Here is a 20,098-nt window from a genome sequence, read left to right as displayed (position 1 = left end):
TGGGGAGTTCTATTGTATATATGAAATAAGTTATATAAAGCATTTTGTGGTTTCAGAAGGAGAGCTAGCTAAGAAATAGCTAATAAAACTAATTTGAATTTGAATTTGTTAGAAGGACATGAGCTTACCAAATCTCTGTAGCCTGCTCCTCATCTCTGCTTGAGGCTAGCGGCATGAGGCTACATAAGCCACTATTGGCATAATAAACCCAAATCGCTGACTGAACTGTCAGCAGTTGAGTAATGTAGGTGCCAGATATTGACAAGGTAGAAAAAATGCATGTAATGAAAAAGACATGTCTGGGTCTGCTGCATTCATTTTGATCCTCTTTCTCTTTTAATCTGTCTCTTTTCTCAGAAAGCAAAAGGATCCTGTACAACTGTAACCAAAAAGACACCCTCTCATTGTTGTTGTTCTTTTCTTCTCCTTCTGTCCATATCACTTCAGCAATAACACTGTTGTTTATGAAAACACTATTTGTCTGGGTGCAGGTGAAGTGTGACCAGTACTGGCCCAGTCGAGGCACAGAGACATATGGGATGATTCAGGTCACCATGCTGGACACTGTGGAGCTGGCTACGTACACAGTACGCACATTTGCCCTCTATAAGGTGAGAACTCCTTATGTATACTGTGAATATGGAGTATGACTATGTTTGGCAGCAAAGTCACAACTCATGGACAGCAGAAGGCTTTGGTGGTTTGTTCTGAAAGAGCACTGAAGCTTTCAGACTTGCACCTTGTTTCTTAAATGTGATGACAATTTAAGATGTAGGCTACATCGGTCTCATGTCTGAATAAACACCCTAGTCACTTTTATATAAATGTCAAGACAGTGGGTTTGGTCGGACCTGTAACATTTCTGTATTACTTTCATCATGGGCACAAGTCTGAATTGAGTGCCGTCAGATTAATGTAAAGACTTCGGCAGCACAAGGTGAACCATGCAGAGAAAGAGAGATGTGTGTCTGCTACTAAAATCACTGTAATAAATGATCTCAGTCACCATCTCTTATGTGCAAAAAAAGTTTAATAAGTTATTGAGGAGATTAGTCTCAGATCAGATAAGTCTATAAAAACAATTTCCCCTTGTGGTGTGACACGATTAGAAAAGTCTAAAAAAAAAACTCTCATACAACCACAGTAATAACAAAACTCTATTTTGAAATTTTATTAATGCCAACAGAATTTGCCATTTAATATAACAAAGTTATAGTGGATTCACTGTGAGAAGCAGTGGCAAGCATCCCTCATGCTCACAACAACGCAGGTCATTAAGGCTTAACAGCAAAATAACTTAATCAGTGATGTAGCCTGTGAGAGAAGAAAACACTGTCTTCCTCTTTGCTATAATAAAACTTTTAACTCATCGCTGCTCTCTCACTCTCTTACTTTCTCACCTGGTGCCAAGTGTCAACCAAGCAACACAGCTCTGTCCTTAAATATGCTGTCGTGTCTGAATAAAGCGTTAAACAACAGTAACGTAAATGACACCTGGGTCTGAAAGCCATCTCTTTAACAGATAGGTTAGATGGAGCCTGCAGTGTTACGTATTACATGTCTGATGAGGGATTCAAAGCGGAGAACATTGTGTCTTGGCACTTGAACGGAGAAAATTTGACAACTGTGGCTTGCTGAATGTGATGAATACCAAGTTACCAAGCATTTACTGCAGATCTGATGAAAAATGGTTTGCCATTGATAGTGCTGCACCAGTGTATTATCATTCATCAAGGGCTCTTTATTCATGTCATTTGGGTCTGCTCAGAATGCATAAGTAATGTATGGCAATTTCATCATGTCACATTAATCAGTCCATTCAAGTAGTTCTAGTAGTAATTGAAATGCATTTGTTAATTCAGTTAATTAAGTCAGTGTGTTGAATCGCATTTTTATGTGGGCACTAACAGAATGGCTCAAGTGAGAAGAGAGAAGTTCGACAGTTCCAGTTCATGGCCTGGCCTGATCATGGAGTGCCTGAGTATCCCACCCCAACACTGGCCTTTCTACGCAGGGTCAAGGCCTGTAATCCTCCAGACGCTGGACCCATGGTGGTCCACTGCAGGTAAACTACCTCTTACATTACATTACATTAATTCCAAAGCGACTTACAACTGCTATACATATCAGAGGTTGCATGCCTCTGGAGCAACTAGGGGTTAAGTGTCTTGCTCAGGGACACAATGGTGGATGTCTCACAGTGGGAATCGATGCTTCGAGGCAAGCATCTTATCTATGCGCCATCACCACCACCCACGATAAACATCGACACAACGGCCTTAGCATTCTTCAAAGTGTGTGTCCGATCATCTAAATCTGAAATCCCCTTCCCAATGGCATCCCACAACTTTCTGAAACCACTAAACAACAAGCACACACACTTTAAGCAGTGATTGGCCATGCTGAATGCTTCACAGGCATCAGTTGTATATCGTGGGTGCTCAGGAGTTCACCCTCGGGTCATTTTTGGTTTCTTATTTTAGATAAACATTTTGAATCACCTTGTGAACTGACCTATTTAGCTTTAGGGGGAAACATGTTAAACAAGTGCACAATAACTTACAAACCAGTGTCATTACAAAGTGAGCTGCCAGTATAAGTAAGTCATCCATTAACAATCAGACTGTTTTGTAAAGTGCATAGATTTTAATAACCTAAAGGAGACGCAGGGCAATGGCCATTCTTGATACTAGCAATGCCAGTCAAGAGACACCTGTGAGATACCTATGAGAGTAACTAGATAAAATGTGTCGCTCAACTACACTTCACTGTAGCTGGCTGGTGCAATCAATCCCTTGACTCTGCGTTGTGTATTTGAAATGATGCAGCCGTTTATTATCTCGGGCACGTCACCGGCCTGTTAGTTAATGTTACAAATAAAATTACACAAAAATATGTACCTGGACTATGTACTGGTCAGATATACAGTTGGCTCACTTTAGGCAGCTCACACACAGCACACTACAAAAGAATGGCAAGTTGTTTTAGCACTGATGCTAGCTATTTTAGAAGATGCATTCTATTGTTACTTAAACACTTTAGCACTTTAAAAGTACAACAACCCACTCATAACTCGTCTTATCAACCTCTCCATAAGTTGCAGTGCACATGTGTTCATGTAGTTCATATTAACAGACATAATACACAATATTTGTACACAGTGCTGCGTTTAGCAGCTCACCTCGGGCAAGTCTCTCATGAACTAACAACGTCAATAAATCCCCACAGATAGATGGATAATAAATGAATGACTTATAGCAAGTGGAATAATATACTACATAAACCCTGTTATACTCTCCCCTGCTAAATTCCACTTGCTCCTAAAACAAGAAGGAAAAGGAAGAAATATGACCAGTACAACACACCAGGCACAAAAACACAATTAAACAATTAAAATCAAAACATACAAGAGCAAAGTCACCTATTTGTTCTTTTGCAGCTCGTTACCGCTGAGGCTGTATACCCAAAATCACAGTGACAAACACCCAGCTTAGCAAGCTATTCCTCAAAAGAATCAGGGTAGGAGGAGGTTGGCCAGACCCGATCACCACACACAGGGAAAAATATGCCTGTTACATATTACACATCGTGACTGCAAATTACCACAACACAGAAATAGAAGACAAAAGAGAGTCAATCAAAACCCAATTCTCATAGACAAATATCAGGACAGAAAAAAAACCCACCCACCACTAAACCCTGGTGGTAACGTAAACTGAACCTTACACGGTGAATGGTATCTAAACCCCCACCCCAGTTTTCTGATGCATGATCTCAGTAAGTCTGGCAACTGGTTTCAATAGAGGCTGCTCCAATGTTATGCAGAGAAGTGTCAGCCATGCCCTGAGTCTCTGTACATGAATGGCTGTCTCGAGGGCCCTGGTCAAGAGCTAAGTTGTTGACAGACTCAGCAGAACCCCCACCTGATGGTAGGATCACTCCAGTCTGTGAAGAACTGCGAGATGGTTGTTCCACATGTGCCTCAGGCAAACTGGTGTCAGCAGGCAAGACAAGAGCCACTTCCAGGTGTATGTCAACCCCAATTTCCTCAGGCTGGTCAACATCCTCCAAATTTGCTTTGCTGGAGAACTCAGATGGCAGGACAGACACCCATCATCGGCAACAGTCTCCCTCTCGCCATCAAGAACTGAACATCGAGGACACATCCTCCTCGTCCTGGGGTTAACAGTCGGCAAGGGGAGAAAGTTCACCGGCGTTGTCAGATTTCGATGCACAACCTTCTCCAGACCAGTGGAGGTATGCTGGAGCTTAAGGATGTGACTCTCCTCACTTTGACCAACCATCACATACATTGCATTCTCCCAACGGTCTGCAAGCTTCCTTTTTCTACGTTCGCCTTTGTTGGCACCCCGGTCACCACGCACCTTCCGGTTGTACAGATCGTCATGTCGCTTTAGTTGCTTGAGCCGCTTTTTGACCAATGTACTGGGGACTTTTAAGTCGCCGTACAAAGCGATGCACAGGCATCATTATTTGTAAACACTATCCATGAGCAAAATTTATAAATGAACATCAGATTTGATTGGAATATAATGAAAAACTATAGGCTTTGTGTGACCATTAAAAACAGTTTTTTTTGTGTGGGAGGATAATGAGTAGACATGCGATAAAGTTTGAGAGAAAGCAACTCAAAAATAAAATTGCAACAGCTTTGAAGGTTATTACAATATTCCCAGGCGACAAGAGCTGCAGACCAGCTGCAGGACTCACATCTGTGTCCGCCTGCGTCAGAGGAACGTGATATTTAACATGCTTTATACATGCTGTAATCAGCTGTTCCGCTTGTTTTGGAGAATTCAATTTCAATTAAATTCAGTTTTATTTATATAGCGCCAAATCACAACAACAGTTATCTCACAGTGCTTTTCATAAAAGAGCAGGTCTAGACCGTACTCTGTGATGCTATTTACAGAAGCCCAACAATTCAGAAGAAGAGGAGACCGACTCTGTGTAAAAAATTCCTGACTGATGAAAACTTCAAGACCCAGTATTTAGCGTAACTCCATCAGCTGTTTGCTGTAAACACCATTGCACACTGGCTGCTGGCACCTGCCGAACATGAGTAGGAATGGGGCATAGCCTGTTGTTTCATGCAACATGCAGTTGTAAGCAAATGTCAGAGACTTCAAAGCATCAGGCCATCTGTACTTCGCTCTAGGTGGCAGCGCACAAATCATGTTCCCCAATGTTCTGTTCATCCTCTCGCAGGAACCATTTCCCATCAGATGATAGGGAGTCGTATGGGACTTTTGGACACCTGCCACACTTAACAACTTTGCAATCAGAGAGCTCTCAAAATTGGCCCCTTGGTCGGTAGTGCAGGCACATGGGAAATCCATAAATTTACATTTACATTTATTTTTTTAGCTTTTATCCAAAGCGACTTACTTGCTATAGATGTCAGAGGTCACACGCCTCTGGAGCAATGATGGGTTAAGTGTCTTGCTCAGGGACACAATGGTGGATGTCTCACAGTGGGAATCGAACCCAGGTCTCCCACACCAAATGCAAAAGTAGTTATGCCACAGCTGGTGTGCAACTGCTTTGGTGGATTGGTTGGGACACAAGAACACGTGCGCCATCTTCGTAAAGTGCTCTGTGACTACAAGTACATCCAAAGACCTATTGGCAGAATCTTCAGCCGTCCAGAAGTCGATGCATACCAGTTCAAGAGGTGTCGACGTCCTGATGCTTTCCAAAGGTGCCCTTGCTTCAGGCTCTGGTGACCTGCTCACAACACGCAACAACCCACGTACTCCATCACATCCTTCCTCAACTCTAGCTAATGAAACCTCTGCCTGGCAAGATACAATGTTCTCTGCTGCCCCTTGTGGCCAGCCTCATCATGGACTCCTCTCAGCACCCTGGATCGCAGTGAAGATGGGAAAATGTACAGGTAAGTTTTCTTCTTTGTGACAGCGTTTCTCGCCACATCCTCCATCTTGTCCAGCACTTGCCTGAGTTTTTCATACTGGGTGGATGGCAACCGAAAGGGTTTCTCATCAGTAATGCGAATCCAATGAAGGTAACCTGTAGCATTTCCTGCAATCCAACTTATCTCTGGAGAAGATTGACTGGAAGTCTGCAATGAGGTTAACCAATTTCTTCTTACAAGTAGGTGATACTTGACAGGAATATATGTCTATATCAGACAGCCCTATGTCATGCAACACTGAATGGAGAGGATCAGCCTGAAAACTAGGTGTCTTTGACAAAGATCAGGAAGGCTGGATACCTCTGTGGTTAGGCTGTGCTCCTCATTGCAATGGAAGGGGTTGGCTGTCGACCATTGCATGTTTTGTTGCATGCTGGGCTGGGAGTCACTGAAATTTTCCAGTGTCATACATAGATACACATCTGCCAGCTTAGCATTTCGTCTCAATGTGACAGCTTGTAAGAGGGATTTATCACTTTCGAAGGCAGCCACCCATCATCTCTCAGCAATGCCACAGTCCTCCCAACAATAAATGATCTTGGCCTCGATCTCGCACTTGTAGGCTCCATCACAACTGTGGTGTCAGCCGACACCCCACCCACATGCTGCAGCCTTCCCCAGACCAAATGCTCAGTCATTGGTTCCAGAGTGACAGCTCTTTTTATTCTGACAGTGCCACACTTGGCCCCTTGTTACCTGTACAACAATGTGTGTTTTGAGTGTGTTTGCTCAGCCTCTGATTGAAGATTCAGTGGGAACTCTAGTTATTTCTGTTCCTTTTATTTTTGTGTCTGATAAGCAAATATTTTTAGTGCTCAGTCTGAGACATTTGCAGTTTGCATGGATGCATCTTACCTCTCACTCACTTGTTTGTATTGACTTTATATACAGTCTCTGTCTAAAATGTACCCTACACTCAGTCTGAACACAACTGTAACAAGGAGAGAAAAGTCACAAAGTCAATAAGTAAGTAAGTAAAGTTTATTTAGCATAGCACCTTTCACAGAGAAAGGTCACAAAGTGCTTTACTAGATGATAGGGAGTCGTATGGGACTTTTGGACTTTTAGATGAAAACAGTAAAGAAGCAACAATAAAACATACACAACTGTCCTAAAAAACACTAGACAGCATCAGGCCATTTTGAATAAAATGTTAGTTTCTGTTTGAGCTCAGTGAGTGAATGGTGAATGCAGATGTAGTGTAAAAGTGCTTTGAGTCGTCAAAAAGACTAGAAAGGAGCTATACAAGTACAGAACATTTACAGCTGCTTTTTGAAGGTGTCAGCAGAGAACACATAAGTTATGGCTAAAGGAAGAGCATCCCACAGTGTTCAAAAGCAGCAATATTTATCAAAATCACACTTTGTGATATTGGGCTATATGAATAAAATGAAACTGGACAAGGGTGTTTTTATTGCTTAAACTTTCATTCATAAAAAAGGAAGATTGTGTGACTCTCAAAAGTTACACAGTCTTGCTCTCCTATTCTCCCAATTAAAATACTAATATAATAATAATAGTATAATAAATAGTAACTCAAGATTATATTGAATTTTGCTGTAGCATGCCCCAACCTGTAACAAAGAAAGATCATAGGAATGGATATAAACAGAGAAAACAGTTCCTGTGCATCGTCTTTGTCTGCACCTTGAGACATGAGTGTCAGGTTACTGTCAGTCCATTTACTGAGGTGCTTTAGATAGAGATTAATTTACCTCTTACCAGCTCACTTCTTTTAAGATGCAGATATTGAGTATTTAGAAGAAATGTGTTTAATACTGCAGAGGGCTTCTTGTCAAGATATAAATCTATTTTTTAGGTGACTTCTACTTAAATGTATTATCACAAACCTGTTTATTGATGGGAAAAGTGCTGAGTGGAACTGCTAATATCTCATCTCAGCTGATGTAATTCCCTACTCAGGTGCAAACTAACCATGCAGGACATCAGCAACCTGTATTGACCTCATCTTTAAAAAAACTGTGCTCAAAGTCTGTATCTGTTTCTGTGGAACTCAGTGACCACAATTTTGGGGCAGTTGCCAGGAAAGTCAGATTTCCAAAAGTGAGACCAAGAGTTCTCCACCAGAGATCTTTTAAATGGATCTTTTAGAGTGTGTGCAACAATGTGGAAAAAGCACTACAGTCATTCAAAGAATTGCTGTTAGAGGTGCCTGATAAGCATGCCCCCATTAGAAAATGTACAGTTAAAGCAAGAAAAGCCCCTTGGCTGGATGAAGAACAGAAGGTGTCAATTAAGTGCAGTGATGCAGCTGATTGGAAGTCATACTGTCCAGAGAGAAACCAAGAAACTAAAATGAATAAGAAAAATAAAACATCATCAAAATAGGATAAATTAAATTAAGTATGTCAGTAAGAAATTCTGGAGGACATTCTAGGTAGATATAAGGATAGGAAACCCTGTTTAATTGAGCTGGATAGTACTCTTATTTCGCTTGATATCAAATTATTTTAATCAATATATTCAAAAACATAGAAAAACTCTGAAACAGTATCACATATCAAAATGTCCTAATAATTAATTAAGCATTGTTTTATGAAAATGCTTGTGAATTTTACTTTCAGCCTATTAATTTTGAATTTAAAATATCTGAATGGCATAAATAGTGAAAAACCATCAAGACTAAATAACCTGGATGGAAAACTTTATTGGTTATATTTCTTATATTTTTATCAAAGTTTAAAGGAGGGTTTGCACACCTTGGAAGCCTGCAAAAGCTATTTAGAGCTGCCAGCAGCCATCCTGTCAGCATTCCTCCTGTACTGTAAGTGTAAGTTCATTAAAAGAAGGGTGTTTGATCAGACTTTTTCTGTAAACAAACTTAACTCAGAATTCCAACATGCCTATAAACAGGGACATTCTACTAGTGCAGCTTTAATGCAGATGATCGATCAGTGGTTGAGTGATACAGACAGAAACAGAATGGTTGGTGCTGTCCCCCAGAGTTGCTTACGACAGTTGCTTTCTCTGCTTATATACCATTTCAGGTTAAATAGCTGAGATTCCCTACCAGTGTGTCAGAACTGAGGAAGTCTCCTGGAACATTTGGGGGTTATACTTGATATGTAACTTTCCTGGTGAGGTCTCATAAACAAAATAGCTGCAAAAATGGGAAGGGGGCTATCTCTAATAAGAAGGTGCTGCCCATGGCTTAGTCCAAGTTGCACCTTGCAGGGAATGCAAGCCATACTATTATCTTCATAACTGCTCAATGCTGCTCTGCTCAAGCGCTGCCTGAAAAGAGCTGGAGACCAGGAACAGTAGTTGTCAGGACAACAACAAATGGGGATCCCAATACACAATAAACAGCCATGTCAACCATGTCTCCTATTTGTGTGCTCTGTCAGTGCTGGTGTGGGCCGGACAGGCTGCTTCATTGTGATCGAAGCCATGCTGGAGAGGATGAAACATGAGAAGTCGGTGGATATATACGGTCACGTGACGTGTATGCGAGCTCAGAGGAACTACATGGTGCAGACAGAGGATCAGTACGTATTCATCCATGAGGCCCTGCTGGAAGCTGCAACATGTGGCAACACTGAAGTCCCAGCCAGAAACCTGTATGCCCACATCCAGAAGCTCACCCAAATCCCTTCTGGAGAGACTGTCAGCGCCATGGAACTGGAGTTTAAGGTAGGTACCTTTTATTTTCAGGTCGAGTACATGTTGATAGTCTCTTTAAAGGGGCGACCACATAACTGCATCTGCTGTGTTTGTGTTTATTGACTGATTTTGTGATGCAAGGTGGCTTTATGAAATGGAATGTTTGTGAAAGATTTAATTGTAAGTAAAATCAATTCTGAAGCTGTCCAGAGAACAATGCAACAATCTAAGAAAAGGTGTACAGTTCTATGTACAGTATATCATTGTTTTTTATACTGTATATCGTCTGCTATGAAGCAGAAGGGATTTACAAACCATATTTCATTTTAAAACCCTGTTGTAATGTGATTATTAAACCTACTTTGTACCTATTGGCTAAATGTGCCCTCTCTTGTCAGGACTGTGGCAGTGGCATTTTAAGTATAGGCGGTGAAATTTAGGCAGACCACTGTGGAGGGTGTTGCAATAGTCTAACCCAGTGGTTAAAAATTTTCGGTGATGCTCCCTCCACTCACACACATAAATTTATTGCATTTTTATCAGTAACTGGGGAATATACTGGGGATATATAGTATCTATAAAGTAACATTAAGAACATAACCTGTGTTCTTTTTTCATGTTTCTGTTGTGAAACTGCAAGTTGAACTTTGTCTTTACACAAACAAAACACAAGACTCCTTCCGTATGAACAGTGACAGCAAGAAAGGCTTTTTCATGTTTTGGATTCAACTTTTGTGTTTGCTGGATAAGCATCATCTGTTTTACTTTTCCTCCCTTTCAAAACTGTCGATCTTGTCCTTTACATGTCGTCAATCTTGCTAACCTGCTCCTTGTAGCCTTAATAGGATTAGAGCACTTTTGAATTTGATTTATAGACCGTTTTTACAGCAGACATTTTGACTTGCCTTACTAGGAAATAGGTGGTAACAATAACATTTATGATGGTGCATTACAGCAGTTAACACAATGCAATGCAGAAACCCTTGCCTCAGCTCCACCTCTTGGCCCATTTTTGGATTAGCTAGAGTCAGGCACTGCCAAGGTGGGTGCTGGGCCCTCATTGAGCTACACAACAGCTCTTTAGAAAACTATGGGTGAAACAGTCGTCCATGTTTTACTGCATATACCTGGGACAATGAGCCTCTTTCTCTACATGTATTTTTAATATGATAAAATGCTGGAATTAAATGTAGATGACATGGCTCTGGAGCATAAAGTCAGAGTCAACAATAACAACAATTCAAGGAATTCATGGATGTACAGTAGTAAATGGCTGGAGTGCCCCTGTAACTGCATGCAGTAGTGGGAGCTAGGAAAGAGGAAGATTTTCATCTTACCCTGTGTAACAAAGATGAACTCCTTCTCAGAGGAGGAGCTGGGAGAGCTTAACTTCTAAGCTTCAGATGACAGGCAAAGGAGAGGGTGAGTGCAGGAAATGCAGAGAGAAAGTGATAGAATGAAAGAGAGAGCCTGGGACAAACTGAATGTCTGACAGCCTAAAGATAAGGTCCTACTAGGTTAGGTGGTTTTACATAGGATGAGCTGCAGCACTGCACCATCCATGACAGCTCACTCCGCACTGAGTAACACCACAGTGATTTAAGCAGCCCCTTCGTGGGGGGTGGGGGGCACACCACAAACCGAATTATGCTGCTTGTTCAAGCAAGGAGGACAGCTGTAAAACTGGACAGAGCATAATTAGGTTTTGATCCTCAAATCACTGCAAATGTTTTTCGCAGGCTCTTCTCAAATTGATGCATGCCCTTGCAGTGCAGAGGATTCACAAACTGACAATTGGGATGTTGCTTTCAAAAGTTTTATTGTCCTCAGTTTGGTATGCATTGTCACAGGCCTTTCTATTTCAGCTCGCAGTAAATGTGTGGAAGTTTATTTTGACTTTTCAATGTCTTCAGGATGAGTTTTAACACACACATCCATCAGGTTTTTATTTCAAGTCAGAGAACAAAGAGGATCAGCTCAAAGTGCATCATTTTCATGCATCAATGAGAGTATTACCTCTCCGTGCCCTTTAACAACTTTGTTCACACACCACATTCAACCAAGACTGGTTGTATTTGCAATTTAAAAGACCAGAGGCGGACAGTGGAGACAGTGAGCGTAGTTGTGAAGCTGCAGTGCAGTCACCTCTGGGCTGAGGAGCATCAGAGACAGCCGTGTCCTCCTCTCTGTCTCTGCAGAAACTGGCAAACTCTAAAGCACATACCTCAAGATTCATCAGTGCCAACTTGCCGTGTAACAAATTCAAGAACCGTCTGGTAAACATCCTGCCTTTTGAATCCACCCGAGTCTGCCTGCAGCCAATCAGAGGGGTGGAGGGCTCCGACTACATCAATGCCAGCTTCATCGACGGATACAGGTGAGTCCATGGCTCAGCAGCTGCACGTCTAATGAGCACTGAGGTGGACCTTTTCTCTGGCAGCTGACAGCAGTAAATTACAAGTTGACATGCAGTGTTTCACTGCCATCCTTTTGTTATTTCAGTTGTCAAAACAAATTGGTCTTATTGACAGGCCTGTTAATTATCTCCTGTTTTTCCCTCTTGTAATGGATAGCCTGTTTGAGATAGGTGTTATGCCAGAGAAATGAACTGTGTGCAAGACTTTTCACTTATGGGCCTCAGGACAAAGTTTATCCCTTTGTTCAGTGAAATAATGCCTTCTTTTTACATTCATTACAATGTAATAAGTCAAAACAACATTACAGACAAATTTAGTATTTACATATTATTGCACAACTCTAATGGACTTACCAGGCTTTAAAGGAATAGTTCAACATTTTGGAATTCACTTTCTTTTGTAAGAGTGTGATAAGAAAATCAGTCTCATCTCTGTGTGTTACAGTAAGTAGAGCTGGAGTCAGGATGTGCTTAGCCTAGCTTAGCATAAAGACTGGAAGAAGAAGGAAACAGCTAGCCTACCATCACCTCTAAATCTCACTAATTAACATGTACATAAAAATAAACGACAACAATGAGATTCTAATAGTATCTATGTGCTGGAACTACTTTCAACTCTCAACTCTACTTCTACTCCACAAGCATTTGGAGTGTGAATACAGTAAACTATATAAATATATGTAATTGCCTTCCACAACAAGTAAAAATACAAATACAATCCATCCATCCATCTTCATCCGCTTATCCGGGATCGGGTCGTGGGGGCAGCAGCTCCAGCAGGGGAACCCAAACTTAACTTCTCTTTCCAGAGCCAGATTAACCAGCTCTGACTGGGGGATCCCGAGGCATTCCCAGGCCAGTGTGGAGATATAATCTTTCCACCTAGTCCTGGGTCTTGTCCTCCCAGATGGACGTGCCTGGAACACCTCCCTAGGAAGGCGTCTAGGAGGCATCCTTACCAGATACCCAAACCACCTCAACTGGCTCCTTTCAACGTAAAGGAGCAGCGGCTCTACTCTGAGCTCCTCGCAGATGGCTGAGCTTCTCACCCTATCTCTAAGGGAGACACCATCCACCCGCCTGAGGAAACCCATTTCGGCAGCTTGTACCCACGATCTCGTTCTTTCGGTCATGACCCAGCCTTCATGACCATAGGTGAGGGTGGGAACGAAAATTGACCGGTAGATCGAGAGCTTTGCCTTATGGCTCAGTAAACGGTGCGGTAAAGCGAGTGCAATACTGCCCCCGCTGATTCTCCGGCCAATCTCCTGCTCCAGTCTCCCCTCACTAGTGAACAAGAACAAGAGGTACTTGAACTCCTTCACTTGGGGTAAGGACTCATTCCCTACCTGGAGTTGGCACTCCACCGGTTTCCTGCTGAGAACCATGGCCACAGATTTAGAGGTGCTAATCCTCATCCCAACTGCTTCTCACTCTGCTGCGAACCGATCCAGTGAGAGCTGAAGGTCACGGACCGATGATGCCTTCAGGACCACATCATCCGCAAAAAGCAGTGACGAGATCCCAAGCCCACTGAACCGCAGTCCTTCCTACTACGCCACGATATCCTGTCCATGAATATCACAAACAGGGTTGGTGACAAAGCGCAGCCCTGGCAAAGGCCAACCCTAACCTGGAAAGAGTCCAATTTACTGCCGAGTACTCGAACACAGCTCTTGCTTTGGATGTACAGGGATTGGATAGCCCTGAGAAGGGCCCCCCTCACCCCATACTCCCACAGTTTCTCCTTGGGGGACCTGGTCATATGCCTTCTCCAGATCTACAAAGCACATGTAGACTGGATGAGCATACTCCCAAGCCCACTCCAGGATCCTTGTGAGAGTAAAGAGCTGGTCAGTTGTTCCACGACCGGGACGAAAACCGCATTGTTCCTCTTCGATCTGAGATTCGACTATCGGCCAAACCCTCCGTTCCAGCACAGGTGAGAAGTGTGATACCCCTGTAATTGGCACACACTCTCTGGTCCCCCTTTTTGAACAGGGAAACCACCGCTCCAGTCTGCCACTCCTTGGGCACTGTACCCGACTTCCACGTAACTTCCACTTTTAGCATTTCTGGGCACATCTCATCAATCCCTGGGGCTTTGCCACTGTGGAGTTGTTTGACTACCTCAGTGATTTCCTCCAGGGAAATTGACGAGAAACCCCCATCAGCCTCCAGCTCTGCCTCTACTAGAGAGAGTCAGTCGGATTTAGGAGTTTCTCAAAGTGTTCCTTCCACCGCCCAATTACCTCCCCTGTTCAGGTCAACAGGGTCCCATCCTTACTGTACACAGCTTGGACGGTTCCCCGCTTACCCCTCCTGAGATGGCAGACAGTTCTCCAGAAACACTTTGGTGCCAACCGAAAGTCCTTCCGTGTCTTCTCCAAACTTCTCCCACACCCGCTGCTTTGCATCTGCCACAGCAGAGACTGCAGCCCTTCGGGCTCTTCGGTACCTTGCTACCGCCTCCGGAGTCCTCCGAGACAACAAATCCCGGAAGGCCTCTTTCTTCAGTCGGAGGGCTTCCCTGACCACCGGTGTTCACCACGGTGTTCGAGGGTTACCGCCCCTTGAGGCACCTTGAGACCACAGCCTTCCACTGCAGCTTCAGCAATAGAGGCTTTGAACATTGCCCACTCATGTTCAATGTCCCCAACCTCCACAGGGATGCCAGAAAAGCTCCGCCGGAGGTTGGAGTTGAAGATCTCACGGTGCGCGCAAACCTCTCTGTACAAATACAAGTAGTGACTTATTGCTATTGCTAAAATTGTGGTGAACCTAGACTGTCTCTGGCTCTCTGTGACGCAATCCTTCAAAGATCTCTGTCTGTGTAAAGTTTTTGTGTGTGTGCTCCTGTGTGTGTTAACACACTTGTGTGACAACTAAATAGAGAGTCTGTCTGATTTGCTAAAGCACTATATAATACATACATTATTATATGTCAGTATTGATATTGTCAAGTGTCAGATAAATATCCAATCACAGGCCTTTCAAAGAAGCAAATGTTTTATGAAAATATATACACTAATTGGAAATACTTTCCAGAGCACTAGCAGAGGATAGCAAGGGCTAATAAATCAGGATTTCCCCTTTCACTTGCAGCGAGGATGGGTATAACTTATTCTCAGCACCTAATGAAGTCTCCTGGGCACCCCCATCTAGGGGAGGATGGGGAATGAGGTAGGGGTGTCCTGTAATTCCTCACTAATTCCTGTTGCAGTAATTAAGAGTGGAGTGAGATACAGGAAGCTCCAGCATTCTCTGAGCTCAGCCTTTAAAGTGTGCCGTGTGGATTAGGATAGATTAACGTGAGGGAGATAGGCATGATTATGATGATTAGTGGAGACATCCCGTGACCCCTAGGTATCAGCTGCAGTCATTTACCTCAGTGCATGTCCATAGTGATGTAAGGTAATACTCAGTATATAGTATATCTTTACCTCTACATTTGAAAAGACGTAAATAGAAAGGATCCTTCCCTTTTTATAGCGCTCTGTTATTGTTCTCTTTAGAAGAACCTATTAACTGTGTAATTTTCAGTTATAGTGAATGTAAATGCTCCATACTTGTATAGTGCCTTTCTAGTCTTTTCGACATTCACCATTCTAAGTGCTCAAACAGACTGAAACACAGTGGCGGAACAGCCACCAGGGGCAAATTGGGGTTCAGTATCTTGCCCAGTGACACTTCGACATGCAGCCTGGGGGAGCCGGGATTGAACCACCAACCTTCAGATTAACGGCCAACCCGCTCTACCCCCTGAGCCACAGCCGCCCCAGTATGAGTGTAGCTCATAAAGGAAAGTTCTATTACCCTATTATCTATTACAACTTGTATCTTTTTTTTTTTTTTTTGGATTTCAATTGATTATTTGTTGATCCATATTATCTAAACCATTATTTGGAGGTCAAGTTGAAAGTAAGCACACCTGAAATGTTGTTAATAATCCCTCTTTGCACAGGAGACCTGTGTACACACAACTACAGTAAGAACAGTAGGTCAAAGATATAGCAGGAAGCTCCTTAACCCAACTCAAACCAACTCCTGCTGCTGTGAAGGTAGGGCCATTGACCTGTATGTGCCAAGGGCCCCATTACCTCAGAATCAGTCCAAACCCACCAGACTTGGCCATATTCTTAGATCTCAGTGAATACAATGTTATTATGACTAATAGGAATTATGGCCTAGGAAAACTAGGTAAATAAGACCCAAGTTGTAATAAACTGGACTAACACACTGGTTTGGGTCTTTTCACAGTATTGGTTGATAATAACAAAAATACAGAATAAAGCCAATTTTGCCTTTAAAACACACTTCTGAGTTTGATTTTCAGTATCTTTTTTTTTTAATTGTATTAATGATAAGTAGAGAGTAACAATAGTTGTTTATAACTGTTTAAAGTTCTGATTGCTCAATGCAGCCAAACAATGTGTTTTGTGTTGCTTGAATGCGCATAGGTCAGCAGTGATGTAATTCTTATATTCAATCTCCCACATGACCATAAACAAACTCAACCAAAGATCCATGATTAACAGCTACTGGTCAAAGATCCTCTAATCATTCTGCAGTGGTGAGGCAGAACAGGCAGCAGGTAAAGTGACAACATTTTAGAAGTATTCAAATAATAGTTCCAGTGCTTGTTGCACAGAGGTAAACCTAAGGTTAGGAAGGGGTGGACAAAAACAACAGTGTCACCAGCCAATGATTTGTGCTGCTCTGGTACTCAGGCACACAAGCTTGAGAGAATTACCCAGGCCATCTGCTGTATGCTTTAACACTGCCCACCAGTGGGCATGTCCTGTAACTACTCCAGTGGATCGCCCTGAGCTTCGCTGAGCAGCTGTGATGGCATCTGTCATTTTAACAGTGCTGTTAAAAAGAGTCTGTGTTCGAGCTAAACCATTTAAATATTAATGCACACATTAGCAACAGCTGACAGAATCAAATCTACTTTAAAGGGGTGTGTAAAATGAAATATTTAACACCTGAGAGGTTCATTCCACAGTTGGAACTTCATTGCATGGGTCCAGAAGCTATTAAAGGGATGTGGTGATTGGTGAATCCAGCTAAACTGAATAAAATAATGAACTTGTTTTAGCAGTATTTTATTGCACATCCTGTAAATACGTATGACAGTAATTCTTAATATACAATATAGATGTATCGAGACATTGCATGTAAAATGTAATTTTAAATTTTCAGTACATATACAAAAACCAGCCAGGCAAAGTGGGCAACTCCCCATCAACCCAGACGTGTGTCAGTTGTCAGTTAATTTGATTGGGCAGATAGAAAATGTTTTAGACAGCTTATGATAATCTGGGTTGATCTCGATATGTGTCAGATGGTTGAAAACTCAATCTAACAAACAAACAACAACATCAACAAAACAAACTAAACAATTGTATGTTAAAGCTTTTTGAAGACATCATTATTGAGCTGCCATCTTCATTACAGTTAAAATAAATTTTGCACCAGAGTCACAGCTAGGGCTGAGGAGGAAGAAAATTGAAATGGTATCCAAATAAGACCAGTGCTGCCAAAACCGTGAGGAGTAAACACAGACGCGTCTTTCTCCAATTTGCAGGCAGCAGAAAGCATACATGGCCACCCAGGGCCCGTTAGCCGAGACCACAGAGGACTTCTGGAGAATGCTGTGGGAACACAACTCCACCATTGTGGTCATGCTCACCAAACTCCGCGAGATGGGACGGGTAACACATCACAATCACGCTATATCTCATGTCATATCATTAATTATAAAACAGATGTAAATAAAATTGACTTTGATTTTCAGGGGAATATGAAATGTATCCAAAGTGTGCTAAATCTGGCTTTTAAAAGGGTCTTAAAAAGCTCAAGGCACTTTCCATCACCTGCAGATCCCCTTTTGTACAGTTGTTCCTAATAAAAAAGATTACTTTTATACTTCCATGTGAACTCACAATAAATGTGCTTAAAGTGTATTTTTGATACTTGCTGTATAGTTATGAGATATAAATATATATAATTGTACATTTTAGATACATTAAGACATTTAGACTGCTTAGATTCTTTCATTGACTGAGTGCATTAAATTTTAATTTAGTATACTTAGCACGTTTTTAGCATGTGCTTTGTGTAAACTTAAATTATATTGCCTAATATATTTTTGACAATTATTAAAATGAGTTTAATAAATGTGATTATAATACCTGAAAGTGAAACTTTATTGAAATTGAATTCTTCCGCTGTCCACTACAAAATAGTGTATTTAAATATAGCTAATTATAACTCAAAATAGCTTTTGTTGAAAAGTATATTTTAATTTATGTTACTTTCATGCCATGATGATACTGTAACTTCAAAATCAGCATGTCGAAAATCACATAGTTTAAGCATAGGAATCATTGCACACTATTCAGAACAATAAACATATTTAGTTTAGTTTAGTAGTATTTGTAACATATAATAACACTTTTTTTTTTGAATTTTGTCTAATGTTTTAATTTAGCTATCCCATACATTTAAATGGTTTTACAACCATTATCACTATATCTATCTGGCTCAGTAGATAAATACACACATCAATTTAATTAAAATTAGCTTTAATGTATAGCAACAATATTGCCAAAGCTACATATAAATACATACATAAATTTTTTTGTTTCTAGGGGAAAAAATGTTCACAGCCTGCAAATGCTTGTCTCACATGAATAATATCCAGATACATATGCAATACATACAATACAATATGTACTGTACACATTTGTTTGTGCCCTTACATATACAGTTACTCCACATGTAATGAAACACACATTTACGTTATATACATCTGTCAACTCAAGCAAACCAAACCATTATACCGTTATATTCCATAACATACAAGTTTTAAAAAATAATAAACCATTACAACTTCTTATTAAACATTTTTTTAGCTTATATCATATTATATCACATAGACTCTATCTTACTGGGTCACTATGTTACAAAGTAAAAAAAATAGTAAAATTACCACAAATCAAGAACACAGACCCTGCCTGCACTGAACTACTTATCCCTTAACAGTGACTACCCATTTAACAACATGAATCTGTTTTCTACAGTAATTCTAGTGGATTTATATGTTGTCAATGACTATTCCAGGCAAAACTCAAAAAGTTGATATGCTGATATCCTGCATTACATGTTGTGATACATCTCCTTTTCCAATCTTTAGGAAAAGTGCCATCAGTACTGGCCTGCTGAGCGCTCAGCACGCTACCAGTACTTTGTTGTGGACCCTATGGCTGAGTACAACATGCCTCAGTACATCCTGAGAGAATTCAAAGTCACAGATGCCAGGGTAGGTCCTCCTCAGCGGAGATTTGCTGCTGCTGAACGGGGCAGCTACCAAGAAGAATGGGTTCAAAGCAACCACACCCTTTTCAAAAGAATTGACTCTTTTTTTGTTTTATGTTTTACTAAAACATATTTCATCAGTAAACATTAAAGCCTGTCATGATCCCATTAAAGCTGTTCATACAGGGGCTTTAACATGATGTCATTTAGATAGTGACCTGCCTCTAGCCCCACCACAGTTAAAGCTGAAAACTTGAAGGTAGATAAGAGAGATTCTGTTATTTTCAAGAGCCTTGTACTTGCCAATAGGTCAGATCAGATCCTGCTCTTGCAAATATCTCAAAGCTGTACAATGCTAACTAGGCTTAATAAATTATACATTATTATACAATTATACAAGGAAGAGTGGAAAGGGAGGGGGTTTACATTATAATCGGAGGAATGGAAAATATTACACAACTATGGAAGACTACACACAGTATGCTTTTTGCAGTATGGAAGGCATTAGTGTGAGAAATGTATTAATTCTTATGAATGTATTACTGCTGCAGCACAAAAGTACCAACAAGAGGATACTACTCTATGTTGGTACTCTTGTGGAACACAAGATATTGGAAACATTTGAGAACAATTTGAGGATATTATGTAATACCACTGAAAGCACTAATACCATTTGCATTGAGGACACTGACCTTGGAAGACAGAGTTGCTTGATTGTTTTGACAACAAATCCATGTAAAATTATATTAATTACAAGTAAAACACATTTACATGGAGCT

At 41.3% G+C, this 20,098-nt stretch overlaps 1 protein-coding gene across 1 annotated transcript in view; it reads left to right on the top strand.

Annotated features, from left to right (window-relative positions):
* LOC119896302 (receptor-type tyrosine-protein phosphatase F-like) overlaps positions 1 to 19,383 on the top strand; it is a gene marked incomplete at both ends in the record, with an annotated part of 29,031 nt that extends 9,648 nt beyond the window's left edge. Inside the window, 6 exons of the mRNA XM_038709748.1 lie at positions 492 to 611; positions 1,911 to 2,065; positions 9,325 to 9,610; positions 11,779 to 11,957; positions 17,587 to 17,713; positions 19,198 to 19,383. Coding sequence (XP_038565676.1) covers positions 492 to 611; positions 1,911 to 2,065; positions 9,325 to 9,610; positions 11,779 to 11,957; positions 17,587 to 17,713; positions 19,198 to 19,383 — 1,053 coding nt within the window. The remainder of the gene's footprint in view (positions 1 to 491; positions 612 to 1,910; positions 2,066 to 9,324; positions 9,611 to 11,778; positions 11,958 to 17,586; positions 17,714 to 19,197) is intronic.
* Positions 19,384 to 20,098: the final 715 nt, after the last annotated feature.

This window comes from Micropterus salmoides, unplaced genomic scaffold, assembly GCF_014851395.1.
Source record: "Micropterus salmoides isolate LMB-PRFRI ecotype aquatic unplaced genomic scaffold, ASM1485139v1 Ms_hic_scaffold_91, whole genome shotgun sequence".
In the NCBI taxonomy this organism is placed as follows: domain Eukaryota; kingdom Metazoa; phylum Chordata; class Actinopteri; order Centrarchiformes; family Centrarchidae; genus Micropterus; species Micropterus salmoides.
This window is presented reverse-complemented; position numbering and strand designations above follow the sequence as displayed.